Source organism: Anopheles cruzii, chromosome 2 (genome assembly GCF_943734635.1).
Source record: "Anopheles cruzii chromosome 2, idAnoCruzAS_RS32_06, whole genome shotgun sequence".
NCBI lineage: Eukaryota > Metazoa > Arthropoda > Insecta > Diptera > Culicidae > Anopheles > Anopheles cruzii.
The window spans coordinates 37,139,791-37,152,920 of NC_069144.1; the positions used below are offsets into that span (position 1 = coordinate 37,139,791).

At 46.4% G+C, this 13,130-nt stretch overlaps 3 protein-coding genes across 5 annotated transcripts; 1 reads left to right on the forward strand and 2 right to left on the reverse strand.

Moving 5' to 3' along the window:
- Window positions 1-6,335: 6,335 nt before the first annotated feature.
- LOC128268065 (uncharacterized) lies at window positions 6,336-7,027 on the reverse strand. The gene is made up of 2 exons (XM_053005073.1): window positions 6,842-7,027; window positions 6,336-6,773 (listed from the first exon to the last, which is right to left on the reverse strand). The coding sequence occupies exons 1-2, from the start codon at window positions 7,025-7,027 to the stop codon at window positions 6,336-6,338; spliced, it is 624 nt and encodes a 207-aa protein (XP_052861033.1).
- A 719-nt stretch (window positions 7,028-7,746) lies between these two features.
- Window positions 7,747-9,193, reverse strand: LOC128267672 (origin recognition complex subunit 4). The gene is made up of 2 exons (XM_053004560.1): window positions 9,002-9,193; window positions 7,747-8,944 (listed from the first exon to the last, which is right to left on the reverse strand). Exons 1-2 carry the CDS (start codon window positions 9,191-9,193, stop codon window positions 7,754-7,756), a joined length of 1,383 nt encoding a protein of 460 aa, XP_052860520.1. The 3' UTR covers window positions 7,747-7,753.
- A 467-nt stretch (window positions 9,194-9,660) lies between these two features.
- Window positions 9,661-12,867, forward strand: LOC128278322 (uncharacterized). Of its 3 annotated transcripts, none has more exons than XM_053017032.1 (2): window positions 9,661-9,831; window positions 12,100-12,867. In XM_053017032.1, the coding sequence occupies exons 1-2, from the start codon at window positions 9,738-9,740 to the stop codon at window positions 12,198-12,200; spliced, it is 195 nt and encodes a 64-aa protein (XP_052872992.1). In that variant the 5' UTR covers window positions 9,661-9,737; the 3' UTR covers window positions 12,201-12,867. The 3 variants fall into 3 exon arrangements, with proteins under 3 accessions (XP_052872992.1, XP_052872991.1, XP_052872990.1); XM_053017031.1 differs by lacking the exon at window positions 9,661-9,831 and adding an exon at window positions 10,218-10,542; XM_053017030.1 differs by lacking the exon at window positions 9,661-9,831 and adding an exon at window positions 11,537-11,954.
- The last annotated feature ends 263 nt before the right edge of the window (window positions 12,868-13,130 follow it).

The following is a 13,130-nucleotide window of genomic DNA, read 5'->3' on the forward strand; positions in this document are numbered from 1 at the left end:
CGATGGCTTCGAACGTAATTATTATTTTCGCACCGACCGCACAGCGGCCGAGGCCGAGGCCGAGAGCACGACTTCTTATCTTCTAATCGATGCCCAGCCGTGCCAGGGAGTGTTGTTGCCTTCCTACAGAGGGCAGGCTCACGGTGTGGTGCAGTGAGATTATGGGTCCTTTCGGTTCGATCGGAGAGTGGCCGGCCCGAGGGCAACCGGACCCCGGATTCTCCCGGTTACAGCTGCCCAAAGAAAGTCGAAGCAGTGAGCCCGAGCATTTGCGATTAGGCGTGACGCGCGATGTTTCGCAAAAAATGGCCGCACAAATCGGAGTAGAAACGGGGCGACCTGCTGACTGTCGTGAGTGCGTGGCACTGGCTGGCTGCCAACGGCGCTGCGTCGAAGCGATATGCTAATTTGTCGTCTTGCACCCCTTGGCCATTGGAAGTCGGTGGACGGCCCCTTCGAAGACCCCTCGGCAACTGGGCGTTCCGTTGTGGAGGGCCTTCTCCGACGGCCACACGGTTTTCCACTTCGGCACCTCTCGCTCTCGGACGCGACCGTATCATTTACATACTTGATAAGGCCTCGCCGGTTTTTTTTTTTTTTGCGTACGCAATTGCACATGATCGCATGACCGCCGCCGCCGCTGGGCCTTGGGTCGCCGTCGATAAGATGGTGCCGATTAGGCACGGGACGCCTTCAAACGGCCGCTTTTCCGAGGGTACGGCACAGTTTGCCTGTGACGGCGACGGCGTTTAATAAGACACGGCAAATGCACGCACCCAATCGAGCAGAGAGAGAGAGAGAGAGAGGGCGAAAAAAATCTCATGAATATACTAATCATTTTATAATATCGCTTGGGAGAAATTATTTTTAATGGTGATTGAAAATTTTTGAAAAATAATGAATACCAATTACTTCGGGCGCATGTTCGGTCACCCGCCGCCGCCGCGGTGAGCATTCTCTAAGCAGCCAAGGGGTCGAAGAATGTGCTTCATGAAAACAATCCTTTTTTTTTTTGGTTCGGCACTAGCCGGTTGATAATATACTGTCATTTACAATCGAATTCAGTATTTAAGAGCATAACTCTTTCATTTACCTTATCATTTATTTGACTGAAGCGTGTTGAAGAAAAAGTGTGTGGTCCACACAGGGAACAGGAACATAAATCTTTAACCCAATCCGCTCCGCTTCCGCTTCAAGAATCCTTCTAGAAGGGTTGCCATCTTCAGCTTATCTGAATGTTTCCATCAAAACACACATAAATATTCAACACAATGAATGCAAATGTTTATAATAAAAAGCCTTTCAACAACAACACCCTCCACGAGATGCCTTTTACAGCCGTTTCGCAGATTCCCTTTCCATTTCAGGACCAGTGGCCAATGCGGCAGGAAGAAAGTAAGGCTTGCCACAAGCACACACACACACACACACACCCATCCCATCGCATGCATTTCGTGACGGGAAGCCCAGTATTCCTACCGGCGAACCCCACGCGGAACACGCCAATTTTGCACAACAGTTTCTTGGAAAACGAATCGAAACGATAATGATATGCTCCGATTGCCGGGGCTACTTTTGGTACTTTTTTCGGCCCGTCTTCAGCCGGCCGCCAGTAGAATTCGACACTGTGGGGAAACGATCTTCAAGTGGGTTTCTTCGTGGAATCAAAGCATGGCTGGTGGTGGTAGCGGCAGCGAGAAAAGATGTTCGCCAACGGAGTTCCGGACACAACGAAGGCCGTCTAGACTCGATTTTGAATATGCTTAGCGGCGAGGAGTGGATCTGCTGTCCTGCTAGGTTTCTACCGAAATATCGACAGCTGAAGAAAAAGAATCGGTTCAAAAGAAGCACTACATTTGACTGGTTTTTTTTACAGAAAACATAAAAAAGCACTGAATAAATTCATGTTCTAATCAACCAAAGGCTACCAGATGCTCCTACTATTTCAAGCGTTTAGTCCCGCGCGAGTACAAAACAATAATCGATTGGGATCCGACGCCGACATGTAACTGCAACACCTTAATTGAACCGTTTTGCCACTTAAAGCCCCATTTGCGGTTGCCATTTATTGACACAAGCCCGCCCGGGCCTCGGACGCAGCAGCCCCGTTGCAACGTTTGGTACAGATTGGCGGGCTGATCATCGATCAAACATCCTACAGTCGGCGGCACTACCATCGACATTACCCCGCCGGAATCGGTAATGATCATTCATTTGCAACAACAACTCTTTGTGGTCGGTTGTGTCCTGGCCTCCCCCGGTGAAGTGGAGCCAAACCGAAACCCCGAACTCAAAAGCCCCAATTCACGCTTAATCACATTCAATTTCGTACTAATAAATGTCCCTCGTTCGCCGTAAGTGGCAATCGTTACCCACTGCCGTAAGTGATCCGTAGCTCAGGTGGGTAACAGGCCACGGGTTGAAGTAAAAAATAAATAAATAAACGGACGCAGGATATTGGGCATAAAACAGCGCTTCTAAACCATCCATTACGGTGGTCGAAGGAGCGATAAAGATATTCACAGTCATACCGCAATGCAAAGTGCCGTTTAATTGGCGATACAACATACTGGCGGTGCTAAGCGATGGATGTGATGGGTAATATTTTGAATTGCTGCTCATGTTGCGGTCTACATTCATGTACTCTTCACCTTTTTCCCTGCACTTCAACCCGGAAAAGGAACAAGCAAATCCTGTTTCATCGTTCTGATGTCGAGTTGGCTGTACATATAGCAATTCATGGGAATTGAGCGATGACAATAAAGACACGAGTTCTTGAAATTTCACTCAGACAATAAAGAAACGAATTCTTGAAGTTTCTCCCAGAAGTATTGAAAATAAAATTTCTTCGAATTTATCAAGCAAACTTTCTAATCAGCAAACCTCACAAGGCATTATGCTGTTTCTCAGTTTGTAAGATGGTAAAACCTCGAAATATTCTAAACTAACTAACCAAAAGTCGTTACGAATAGCACCAGAGATATTATCATTGTCTCTGGTGCAGGCCAAGACCGCGCAGCGGTTGTAGCGCCAAATAAGAAAAAGAACTGACCAACAACGTCGAATGATCGTTAATATGAGTTAAAGTGAGGAAAATTGAGACAGCAATCGCCTTAAAAATCAATACTTATGGAAACAAAGGTCGTATTCATTATACACGTGTATTAAAGATTGTAGGCGCCAAGTTGATAAATGTATAGTTAACATTTTGTTGGGGAATTTGTTGCCTTTGTAAAAATACTTTCATAATGTCTCTCTTGTAGAAGACATAGTCGTTATGGGCGAAAAACTCGAGCAATCCACAATCCTTTTTTGATCTCAATTTTTCATCACTCAGGAATTTTTGTAATGCGCGAAAAAGGTGTCAATCGCTTGGTGCGTGGTCCGGACTATACGGTGGATGCATTAAAACATCCCAACAAAGCTCCCGGACTTTCTGCCGAGTCACTAAAGACGTGCGTAACATTTCGTTGTCCTGGTGGAACACAACATCTCTTCCGTTGGCCGATTCTGGTCGTTTCTGGTCAATTGCTAGCTTCCAACGGTTCAGTAATTGACAGTAGAGATCTGAACTTAGTGTTTGGCTATACGGAAGCAACTCACAATAAACGGTTCCTTTCAAGTCCCACCATATACCCAGTAGAACCTTACTGACCGTAAGTCCTGGTTTAACCACCGGGTAAGATGCTTCACCACGCTTAGACCACGCTCCCATTTCTCATTTCCAGTGCCCATCCGTTTAAGAAATGGGTTGATTTCGTTCCGTTTGGCCAAAACTTGGCAGATGGAAATTCGAACCACAATTTTTTTTGTGTGTAAATAGAGTAGCGCCCTGACATCAAGCTTTCGTTCGGAATCCAGCTTTGCGCAAATGGCTTAAAACTGTTTGATAGTTATTCTTTAGCTCCTGGTCGATACTCTGATTACTAATATGCCGATCAACTTTGATTATTCCTGTGGATTCATCCACATTTTCGACGACGGGTCTGCCTGTACGAGGTGCATCTTTAACATAAAAAAACTGAAACGAGTCGATCAACCAAAATTTCACTTAGCCAGCTTGAATTTTCGCCTTTTTCAAAGGAAAATTGTAAAATGTACCGTATTTTCTCTATGGTGACTTCCATTGTGAACACCCTGTAACTTACAAACGAATAGAACAAACAATAAACAGTGAAAGCAGTTTTTTAAGTGTAAAGTATCAGCTTTAAAACGATCCTAAACTTGAAACTGTACGATCGATACTTCACGAGATGTTGATCACTAAAGCCATCTACCGAGAAAATAATGGATTTCTTTTTCCCCAACCTAATATTATATTAACCTAATATTATAATAACCACAGATAATTTATAATCTCAACATGAACGAATAAATGTTAATCTTATCAACAAAATTAAATTCAAAACGATGTCGAGAAACTCCAAACTCCGATATTCAACATGCCGTCCGTCAATGTCAAAAACACTGTCGAGTGGAAACATTGTTTAACATTGTTTTGAAGCCCGTTTCCACGGTAACGGTGGCATGATTGGTCAATCGACTCATAAGCTCCGCCCCACGCTGAGTCTCCATGTTTTGTTTTCTTCGCCATTCGTCTTTAGACTTTTCCTGTTTTAAACAACAATCTAAAAATTAAAGTAATAAATTAGAACAATTTACTAACTACGCAACGAACGCAACGTTTTATCATAGTAGCATTTTATATTAACTAGTGTGTTTAGCAAAAATACATTTATGCGTATTCGTGTGCGAGTTTCTGCTGCGTATTTCTGGGCATTGTGCTAATAGGAACTTTCTTATTATTGTACTTCTTTATTGAATTAATTAATAATTCACCTACACGATGTTTCAACCCTACAGCTCGAAATATCGAAACATGGAATAAAAATCAGTTTTGACTATTCGTTTCAAGTTTATGGTAACATTTTGCTAGGCAGACAAACAATATAAAAATCTGCTGGATCCTGTGTGGAACAATCGCACAAAACAACCATTCAATTCATTTTAAGTGAAACGTTACCCTCGTCGGTAGCTCCGACACGCAACTCGGTCGGCCGAAAGCTCCCCGGCGACGAAGTCCACCCAAAACACCATTCGAAAACGGAAGCGAAACAGCATTTGCATGCCGGACTAGTGCCGCCGGGCAGGTTGCGATCGGGCCGTTTGGGGTGCCCGGTCACTTCAAGGCCCAACCGGTGTCCATTGCACTTGGCTCCACTTCCCTTCCACGCATTCGTCGCGTGACATGACAGCTGTCACATTTCACGGTTGCGCTCCGCCACAGCAGAACCGTGGCGCGTACCGGTCGGTAATTACAAAATCAGTGCCCGGCGGCAATTCAGGAGAACTTTGGCATTCGTCATCGGGCATGCCGGGGACAGTAGAATGAGCACCGCAATTATCTTCGTCCGACCGGCCGGCCCGTCTGCTGCGATCGGGAGCCCCCTCACGGTAGCCTCCGGCGGGAAACAAACGGCAGCCAGGAAGCCGAACCCGCTCACCGGAGACTCCATTTTGGTTTTCAAGGGAAGGATCGACGAATCGACGGTGGACGGGTGGTAGAGGTAAGGCCCCGCGGGGTTGATTTTCCCATTGGTCAAGTTAAGGTTCTGGGTCTCGTCGTTGTTGTGACTGGCAAACGGAAACATGGCCAGATACACGCTGAGAACGGTCGTCGATGACAGAGACACTCGGTGCGTTATCTCCTTGGTGGACCTGGGGGGTAATGAGGCGGAAGGCGGAAGAGACACGCCGGGGCCAAGAAGGAAGCACACTGTGCTGTTCACCCTGCGGCCGAGACGGACAAACGAGCGCAATTTGCGTGCCCCAGGAGTTTGCTTTCTTGCGTTTCATCATATTTTTCTCTTCACGCAAAAATGTCCGTTCCGTTTTGCTTGGTTTCAGTTTGTGGCTGTTGGGCGCAACGCACAATAGACAACGGAATTGTGAACTGACTATTGAGGATAGATTCGAGTAATGTCGGTAGGTTGCAGTTGCATTCTCATCAATTTATGCATCTTCATTGAAGAGAAATCGAAAAGAATTAATAAAAATACGTCAATTGATAATTGGGATAAAAACAAATCTTTCTGTTAAATTGATGGCGTTTTCTATCATAAACATTCTTCAACATAAATAGAAAACACTTATTTGAACAACAAATGTGAAGTAGATGGAAATGCAATGCAAAATGCAATGAGCAAAACAATTTAAACACCTTCTTAAGTTGCTTCGAAAACCTTGTTGCTAATTTATTTGTAAAGTACAGAGCGTGGTTCCGGTGTGATTAAACCCATCTTTTGGCGCTAGGTTACACGCCATCATTTCGCCCCTCACTGCTGGTACTCGAGACGCTCCTTGGTCGGATCGGTCGCGCGGTCCAATCTGTACATGTAGGCCCTGCTGCTGGCCGCGTTGATCTCATTGCGATCAATTGGGACGTACTGTAACTGCTCATCGCCGTGGTCACCGAGCATTTTCTTCAGCTGCTGCACCTCTTTGTCCCGAGCTAGTGAGCCCAGTTTCTGCAACAGTTCCGGATCTTCCTCGAGGGCCTCGTCCAACACCTCCCAGGAGATGAACTTTAGGTCGGAACCGAAGAACAGATCGTCCGAAAGAATATCGATGATGTGATTCAGATCGAGTGGTCGGATCTTCTTGTACGACTTGCCAGCATCCTCCGGCGCAACCCGTTTCACCGTTTTCATATACCGCTCGAACCAGTTCGAAGCACTTCCTTCCGGTTCTGGTGTTGCACCTTCACGTGGGAGCTGTAAAACGGAAGGAAATGAAGGTTAAACTCCCAAAAACATGCTAATATGTTTGTGTGAATACACACCACATAGTATCCTCCTGCACGACGCCCAATCCTCGGGACGCTTTTCGATTGTTTGAGGAAGAAGTTTTCCAAATCACCACGTCGTCCGATGCGCGGTACACTCTTGGAGAGTTTGATGAAAAATCCGGGCGATTCGCTGGCCACGGCGTAACAGACGAGACCGAACAACAGCACTGGAAGCTTCATGATCGTAGCTTAGATGTAAGACCGTGACACTGGAAGAGTACACAGGCAGATGTGGTCGATGGCCACACCGACAGACAGCTTCCAAAGTTCCGGTGCACTGCGCGCTGCTAGTGGTTTTATATCACTGGGTACCCGAGCGGCCTCCATGTCCGATACCAACGCACTGTCACTGTAGCCATCAATCGCTAAGGCCACTTCACGCCCCTATCGGATTATGCAAATGCGAATGAGCCCGACTGCAGCAGCAGCCAACCTTTCGTATGTTTTATGTGTCTGGTTTTGTATTTCGTTGTTTTATTTCCACGTGTGCAGGGGGTTGTTGGCCTCATTTGATACATTCATTTACAAGCAACGACGAAAATAATGCTGCAACGGGGCCAACAAGGCAGGTTTTGCTACAAGGCAAACCAATGCTGCGTAAAATGTTTACACCATCGATAAGTATTCGGTATGGAATCATGAGGGATAGAAATAATGAGCTATGAGTTTGTGTCAAGAACAGTAGTTAAATCAATCTATTTTGCGATGAGATTTGCTAAGCATTCGTCGTTACGATGCAGATATCACTTACATTCACACCATGATCCTGAATCATATCATCGACACTTAAAAAAACATGGACTCGGTTTATGAAGTTTTCAAATAAGGAAGTGGACTCACAATTAACTCTTTTATTCACAATTAACATAAATTAATAATCACCAGTTCAAAGCCCCCTTTCCTCGCTCATATTATTGAACTTTGCGCCCACTGGGTGATCTCTGTCGGCAGGAACGCCATACGCTGAATGGCCTGATTGATCTGTCCATACGTAAGTAGCAACCGGTGAAGCTGATATTCTTTCTGCACCTTGGATGACCCACCTCCCGGAAGCGGAGCGATCAGTTCCAGCCCCTTCAGGTGCTCGAAAGCCTTCAGCGAAACGGCTCGCTCGACGCCCTGCATTGTCGAGCTGGCGTTGGCAAACTTCCCGAATCGTGTCAGGATCATTTCAAAGTTGAACGGATCGCGATCGTAGATCTCCGAGTGGTGCTTCATCGCCACCAGCAGACAGATCTCGAGCGCCGACAGTCCTGCCACGAGCGCTACCTTATCGTCCGCCTCGTAACTTTTCGCGAGCTGCTGAATCGATTCGCACGTGATGGCCGGATTCTCCTCGTCCAATGCGCTCACCAGCTCAAACAGCAGCATTCGGAACGGTCCCTCGATCACCTCGTAATCGTAGATCAGCTGCAGAGCTGCCCGTACTGAGGGATTCTTGACGAGTGCCACTATCTGTCGATTCCATTGTGTGACCCATTTGGAGGAGAAGCTGAATGCGCGTGGATCGAACACGTTCCGCAACAGCACCAACTCCTCGTTAGCCTCTACGATCTGCCGCGGTATGCGAGGATGTGTTTCATTATACTTCCGCACATCTTGCTCCGTCGGAAGCTTAAGCAATTCTTCGAACAGCTTCAAGCGAGTATCGAAATCCGTGTCGAACGATTGAAGGAATATCTGTCGATGGGAAAACCGTGACTTTACACGCTTCTCTAGCAATTGAACCACGTCCAACCGGGCCGTCACACCGACCACACAGATCGGGGCTTGGGCGGACTGGGCCACATCGAACAGATTGTACAGCAACGTCTGCTTGTGGTGCGCACAGAACAGATCGAATTCCTCTAGCAATATGATAACACTCTTCGACGTTTGCCGGTCGCCCGACTTCAGGCAGTCGAGCAGGAAGGCCAGGTTTTCGGCAAACGAGCCAAACACCTTCCCATCAACCGCATTCTCAAGCCGCATCTGTGCGGTGGCCGACTTCAGAGCTTGTCGATCGTCTGTGTGTATAAGACCGTTAAGGTAAACGATAAGCGTGTTTCGGTGGAACGTTTCCATCGGCAGTAGTTCGGTCAGCACAGAGGTGAGGAGCTAAAATGAATAAATACCGTTATTTACGCCGTTCACTTCACAGCGATCCTAGCTTACCGTTGTTTTGCCGCATCCTCGAGGACCCAGCAGAAGCACGCTGTTGGACTCGCCGCGTTCGGCGGTACGGAGCAGCAAGTCACGAATATGCTGCCGTTCGGCTTCGTATCCATGGAATGTAGCACGATCTTGGAGTAACCGGGATTTGATAAATCGACGCGTAACGTTCACTTCATCCTGTTTTGTGGGCATCGCGCCAACAGTTTTTCCGCTCTGGCTCTAAACAAATGCACCGCCAAACAAACAAACAAATGCGAGAATTCCGCCAAAAACAAAGGAGCCGTCGTAATATGTCGACTTTGTATGTCAAAACCGACTGCGGTTAACCCTTGAAGTGAACCTGAAAACATTTTCAGGCATTTCAATACAAATGGCAATTATCAACTTAATATTACATCCAGTTAGGAAGAATATTGAATTAATACAGTAAGCAGAGCTAAAAATATTGTTTTGTTTCGGTCACTTCAATTTCAATTAATGAGTGAGAATTTTTATTCCTTGTTAGTCGACAAAACCAAAACTGAGTCGACATACCGAAACGTCAAGCTAAAGTGTCAAACGTTGTTGTCACGTCAGCAATAATAATAATAATAAGCCGAATCTTTGCTTACGTGTTTTGAAATCGTAGCAAATCGCAATCTTATCAATAACGACAAATACCACCGACAAACGTTCCGAACCGCCGTAAACAATACCTTTGCAGCAATAAAAGGACTGAAGAACCGGCAGATAAACGATGGTCGAACTAAGTTCCAGCAACGATCCATTCCAGCACGGTTTCCCGAACGTGGTATTTGTGTTCCCGGCCATCATTGTGATCGGCCTCGGTGGTACGTATGTAGAGGCCAGATTGCCGTGGCCAACTAGAACGAACAACTGTAGAAATCTTGAGACATATGTAGCTTGTAATGTAGGAAGTTTCGAGTGTGTGACGATCCAGACAATTCCCATGAACGCAGAATTCCAGGTTTCGGTTGCTCGCTCCTCTTATTTTGTATCTTGCGAAGGTTCATTACATCGCGTAAGGTCATCCGAACTAATCCTGGCACCGGCCGGCAAAATTAGGAGATAACAACACGCTTGCAGTATTATTGCAACGAATCAAAGTTGCTCCCGTTATCAGCATCGTACAGGCGAGACCAGCGCTGGTATTGCTTCGATTTTCCTCCAGCTTATCGGTACAGTTACCTTTAACAGTTCGTTCCTTTAACAACTCCTTTCGGTGAGCGAGTCTTGTGCGCAGCAAATGGAGGACGTGGCAGAAGATGTGTTCAATTCGCTCGGTTCCGAGGGACCCGCTGCGGCTGCGGGGGGCCATGCTGCTGCCGGCGGTCCTTCTGGTGCCGATGGTGAAGGATTCAAGATGCCCACGATGGAAGAGTTCCTCGGCATGCTAGAAACAATGGAGGGTCTGTCGGACGAGGAAAAGGCTCAGCTACGGGCGGAGGTGACACAAAACTCTCTGCGCCAAAAACTCCAGGCCGGACTCAGCGATTATCTGGTGTTCGTGGTAATGATCGGTATAATGTTGGCCGTTTTCGGTAAGAAGCAAAGCGCCCGGGAAACCGATACCAAATATTGAACTATTTTCATTTTGGATTTTTTGTTTCGGCCAGGAGTAAATAGAAGATTTCTAATTTCATCTGTTCAAACAAAATCATCTCACACCTCAGAGGGGCCACCAGCCTCACGTTATGAGCACCAACCCAGATAGTTTCTGTTTCAAGCCGTACCAGGGCTTACGCTACTCCGCGTGCAAGTAGAGAATCGCTTATTCAACCAAGATGGATCTTTTAACCGAACAATTTTCGAAGCAGTTCGCTGAAGTGTCACCAGAAAAGCAGCAAAAGATTCTGGAGGCGATTAGAAAGTTGAAGGATATTCCAACTTTGCTCGACGCAATGGAGAAGGCAAGGGCTCGGAAGGTGTTACTCTACAAGCAGTGGGCTTTCGGAGGGGCCCTCCTAATTGTGTTGTGTTTTTTCGGTGAGCAACTCAGTAAACCTGAAGCCGATTGACGGTGCCAACTAAATGATTTTGTATCGAATGCGAAGCCAAACGACCGTCTGGTGGCGTAGGTCATTGCAAATGCATTCCTCCCACCGGTCGTAATGAAGCCACAAAACTACGCGCCACTCGCAAACCGCATAGGTCCGTTATCAGAGGGAGAAGAAAAAGTGTACCCTACGGTACAGTAAGTAGGCAACGTGCTTGCGTTTCCTGTGGTACGCGACACGTTAGCACCTTTTTCCCACTGTTCTTCTCATTATCGTTCTGGTCACTTTATGCCGACCACTAATGTCTCAATGCTCAGTGCCACGTCACACCCATCACCGTTGTCGTCGCCACCTGTGGGGTTAATCATTAACTTTATCAACCGATAAGACAGCGCTTGTGGGCTGCTTCTTCGTGCGTACACCGCAGTTGGAGGCCATTAGTAGTTATCCATTCAGTCCGTGCTCACCTACTGTGTTCACTATCGTACCGGTAAAAATTTGGCCCAGTGTGCGTTCTTGCCAGCAAAACGACGCAACCATGGCAACGGACAACGAGTATCTGGAGAACCCTTTCGAAGAGGCACTCCACTCGGTGGCCCTTTCCGAGCTGCTGATGGACGACGAAAAGCAATCGTTGGCGCAACAGTTTCAGGAAAATTTGCGAACTCTGTCCGACATGTTTGTTAACCTTTCGGATGAAGATAAGCAAAAGTTTGCGCAAGAGTTTAAGGGAAAGTTTGTTAAAACGTTGTCGCATTTGAATGCATTTTCGAAGCAGAAAAAACTCGCACAAGCGATGGGCACCGGAGCTGCTGCGGCTCAAGCGGACGATCTACGCGATCAGTTCACAGTGGCAGGATCGATCAGTACCGCAGTGGGAGTACTTTTCACCGATGGTTCCTTATGGCCAACGCCACTCGGATACGCCGTGTTGGCGTGCGTGTTACTGCTCCTGTGTGAGTGTGCAAAGAGACTAAAAAGGCCATTAGGAAGCCATAATTGGGTTCCCGATTTCGTTCGTTTATCAGCTGAGAGTGGAAATCCCCAAGATAACAACTGTTTATCGTCTGTCTCTCTCTCTCTTCCCTCGACTCTTTGCAGCATTTTTCGGTTACAAACTTTACCTATCGCTCACCGAGAAGGAACGCAAGCGGGAGGAAAAGCTGAAGGCGAAACAGGAGAAAACGAAGAAAAAGAAATGATTGCCGCCTGTCGTTACTATGGCCACCACCACCAATACCGCCAAATCGATCGACCACCTTGCCGGTAGCGGTGGTGCCAGTGGTGGCGCTGCCGGGAGAGGAAGTTGCCGTCGGCAGTCGCAGCCACCGTCGCAGCACAAACATTCCAGAGGAAAAAGACTTGGCAAAGCCTAGCCGTTAAGGAGGGACCCACACAGAGACTAGATATTTATCGTCCCTCGACTTCTTCTCCGAGCGTGTAGATTAACCGTTACTTCCCGTACGATGACGCCTCTTTAGCTTTTGTAGTTTGTTTGTAGAAAAGGCGCATGTTGAACCAATATTTACGGATGTCCAAACGATTCCTTTTAAAAAGAATGTTAAATTGCTTCCATCTTCTTCAGAGGCTAGTTGTCTTTCCAATGCCAGTCGAACAGCGGTTAGCATAATTGGTTTTCATTCCACAATAGACGGAAATATAATTGCCAGTCAAACAATAGTTTACAATTCCGTTTCAAAACTTAAACTGCATTTTTCAAAAGAAAAAGAATAGGAAACCGCGAAGAGATACCGACACCGCCGAGCGGTGGCATGAAATCAGTTATTTTTTCACGTTTATGTGCAACATGATGTATTTTAGCGTATGGTTGAACGATATATGTACACACATTAATAAAACTATAGTGTTCGAAAAACTAAAACATTGAGTTGTCCTACTACAGCCATATTTGGATACATATTTTCGTCCGTATGCTCGTCGTCGTCCTAACATCGATCAATCGAATCCTGTGCGGCAGACATACTACGGTGTTACTGGGAGTTCCGAATTTACACTCTGTATTTTCTTAACACAGTAGTATGGTTCTGATCGTTCTTACAGATGCAAAGAAAAATAGTAAAGTGAAACAAATTAAGCTACATGTTTAAAACGGCAGATAGAGTTTATTGAAG

Excerpts from the sequence above, each read along its gene's own strand:
- LOC128268065 (XM_053005073.1), bottom strand. The coding sequence starts at position 7,027 with ATGAAGCTTCCAGTGCTGTTGTTCGGTCTCGTCTGTTACGCCGTGGCC. Across the intron at positions 6,774-6,841 it reads GTGCAGGAGGATACTATGTG|CTCCCACGTGAAGGTGCAAC; the intron begins GTGTGTATTCAC and ends TCCGTTTTACAG.
- LOC128267672 (XM_053004560.1), bottom strand. The coding sequence starts at position 9,193 with ATGCCCACAAAACAGGATGAAGTGAACGTTACGCGTCGATTTATCAAA. Across the intron at positions 8,945-9,001 it reads GAGGATGCGGCAAAACAACG|CTCCTCACCTCTGTGCTGAC; the intron begins GTAAGCTAGGAT and ends TATTCATTTTAG.
- LOC128278322 (XM_053017030.1), top strand. The coding sequence starts at position 11,537 with ATGGCAACGGACAACGAGTATCTGGAGAACCCTTTCGAAGAGGCACTC. Across the intron at positions 11,955-12,099 it reads GTGCGTGTTACTGCTCCTGT|CATTTTTCGGTTACAAACTT; the intron begins GTGAGTGTGCAA and ends GACTCTTTGCAG.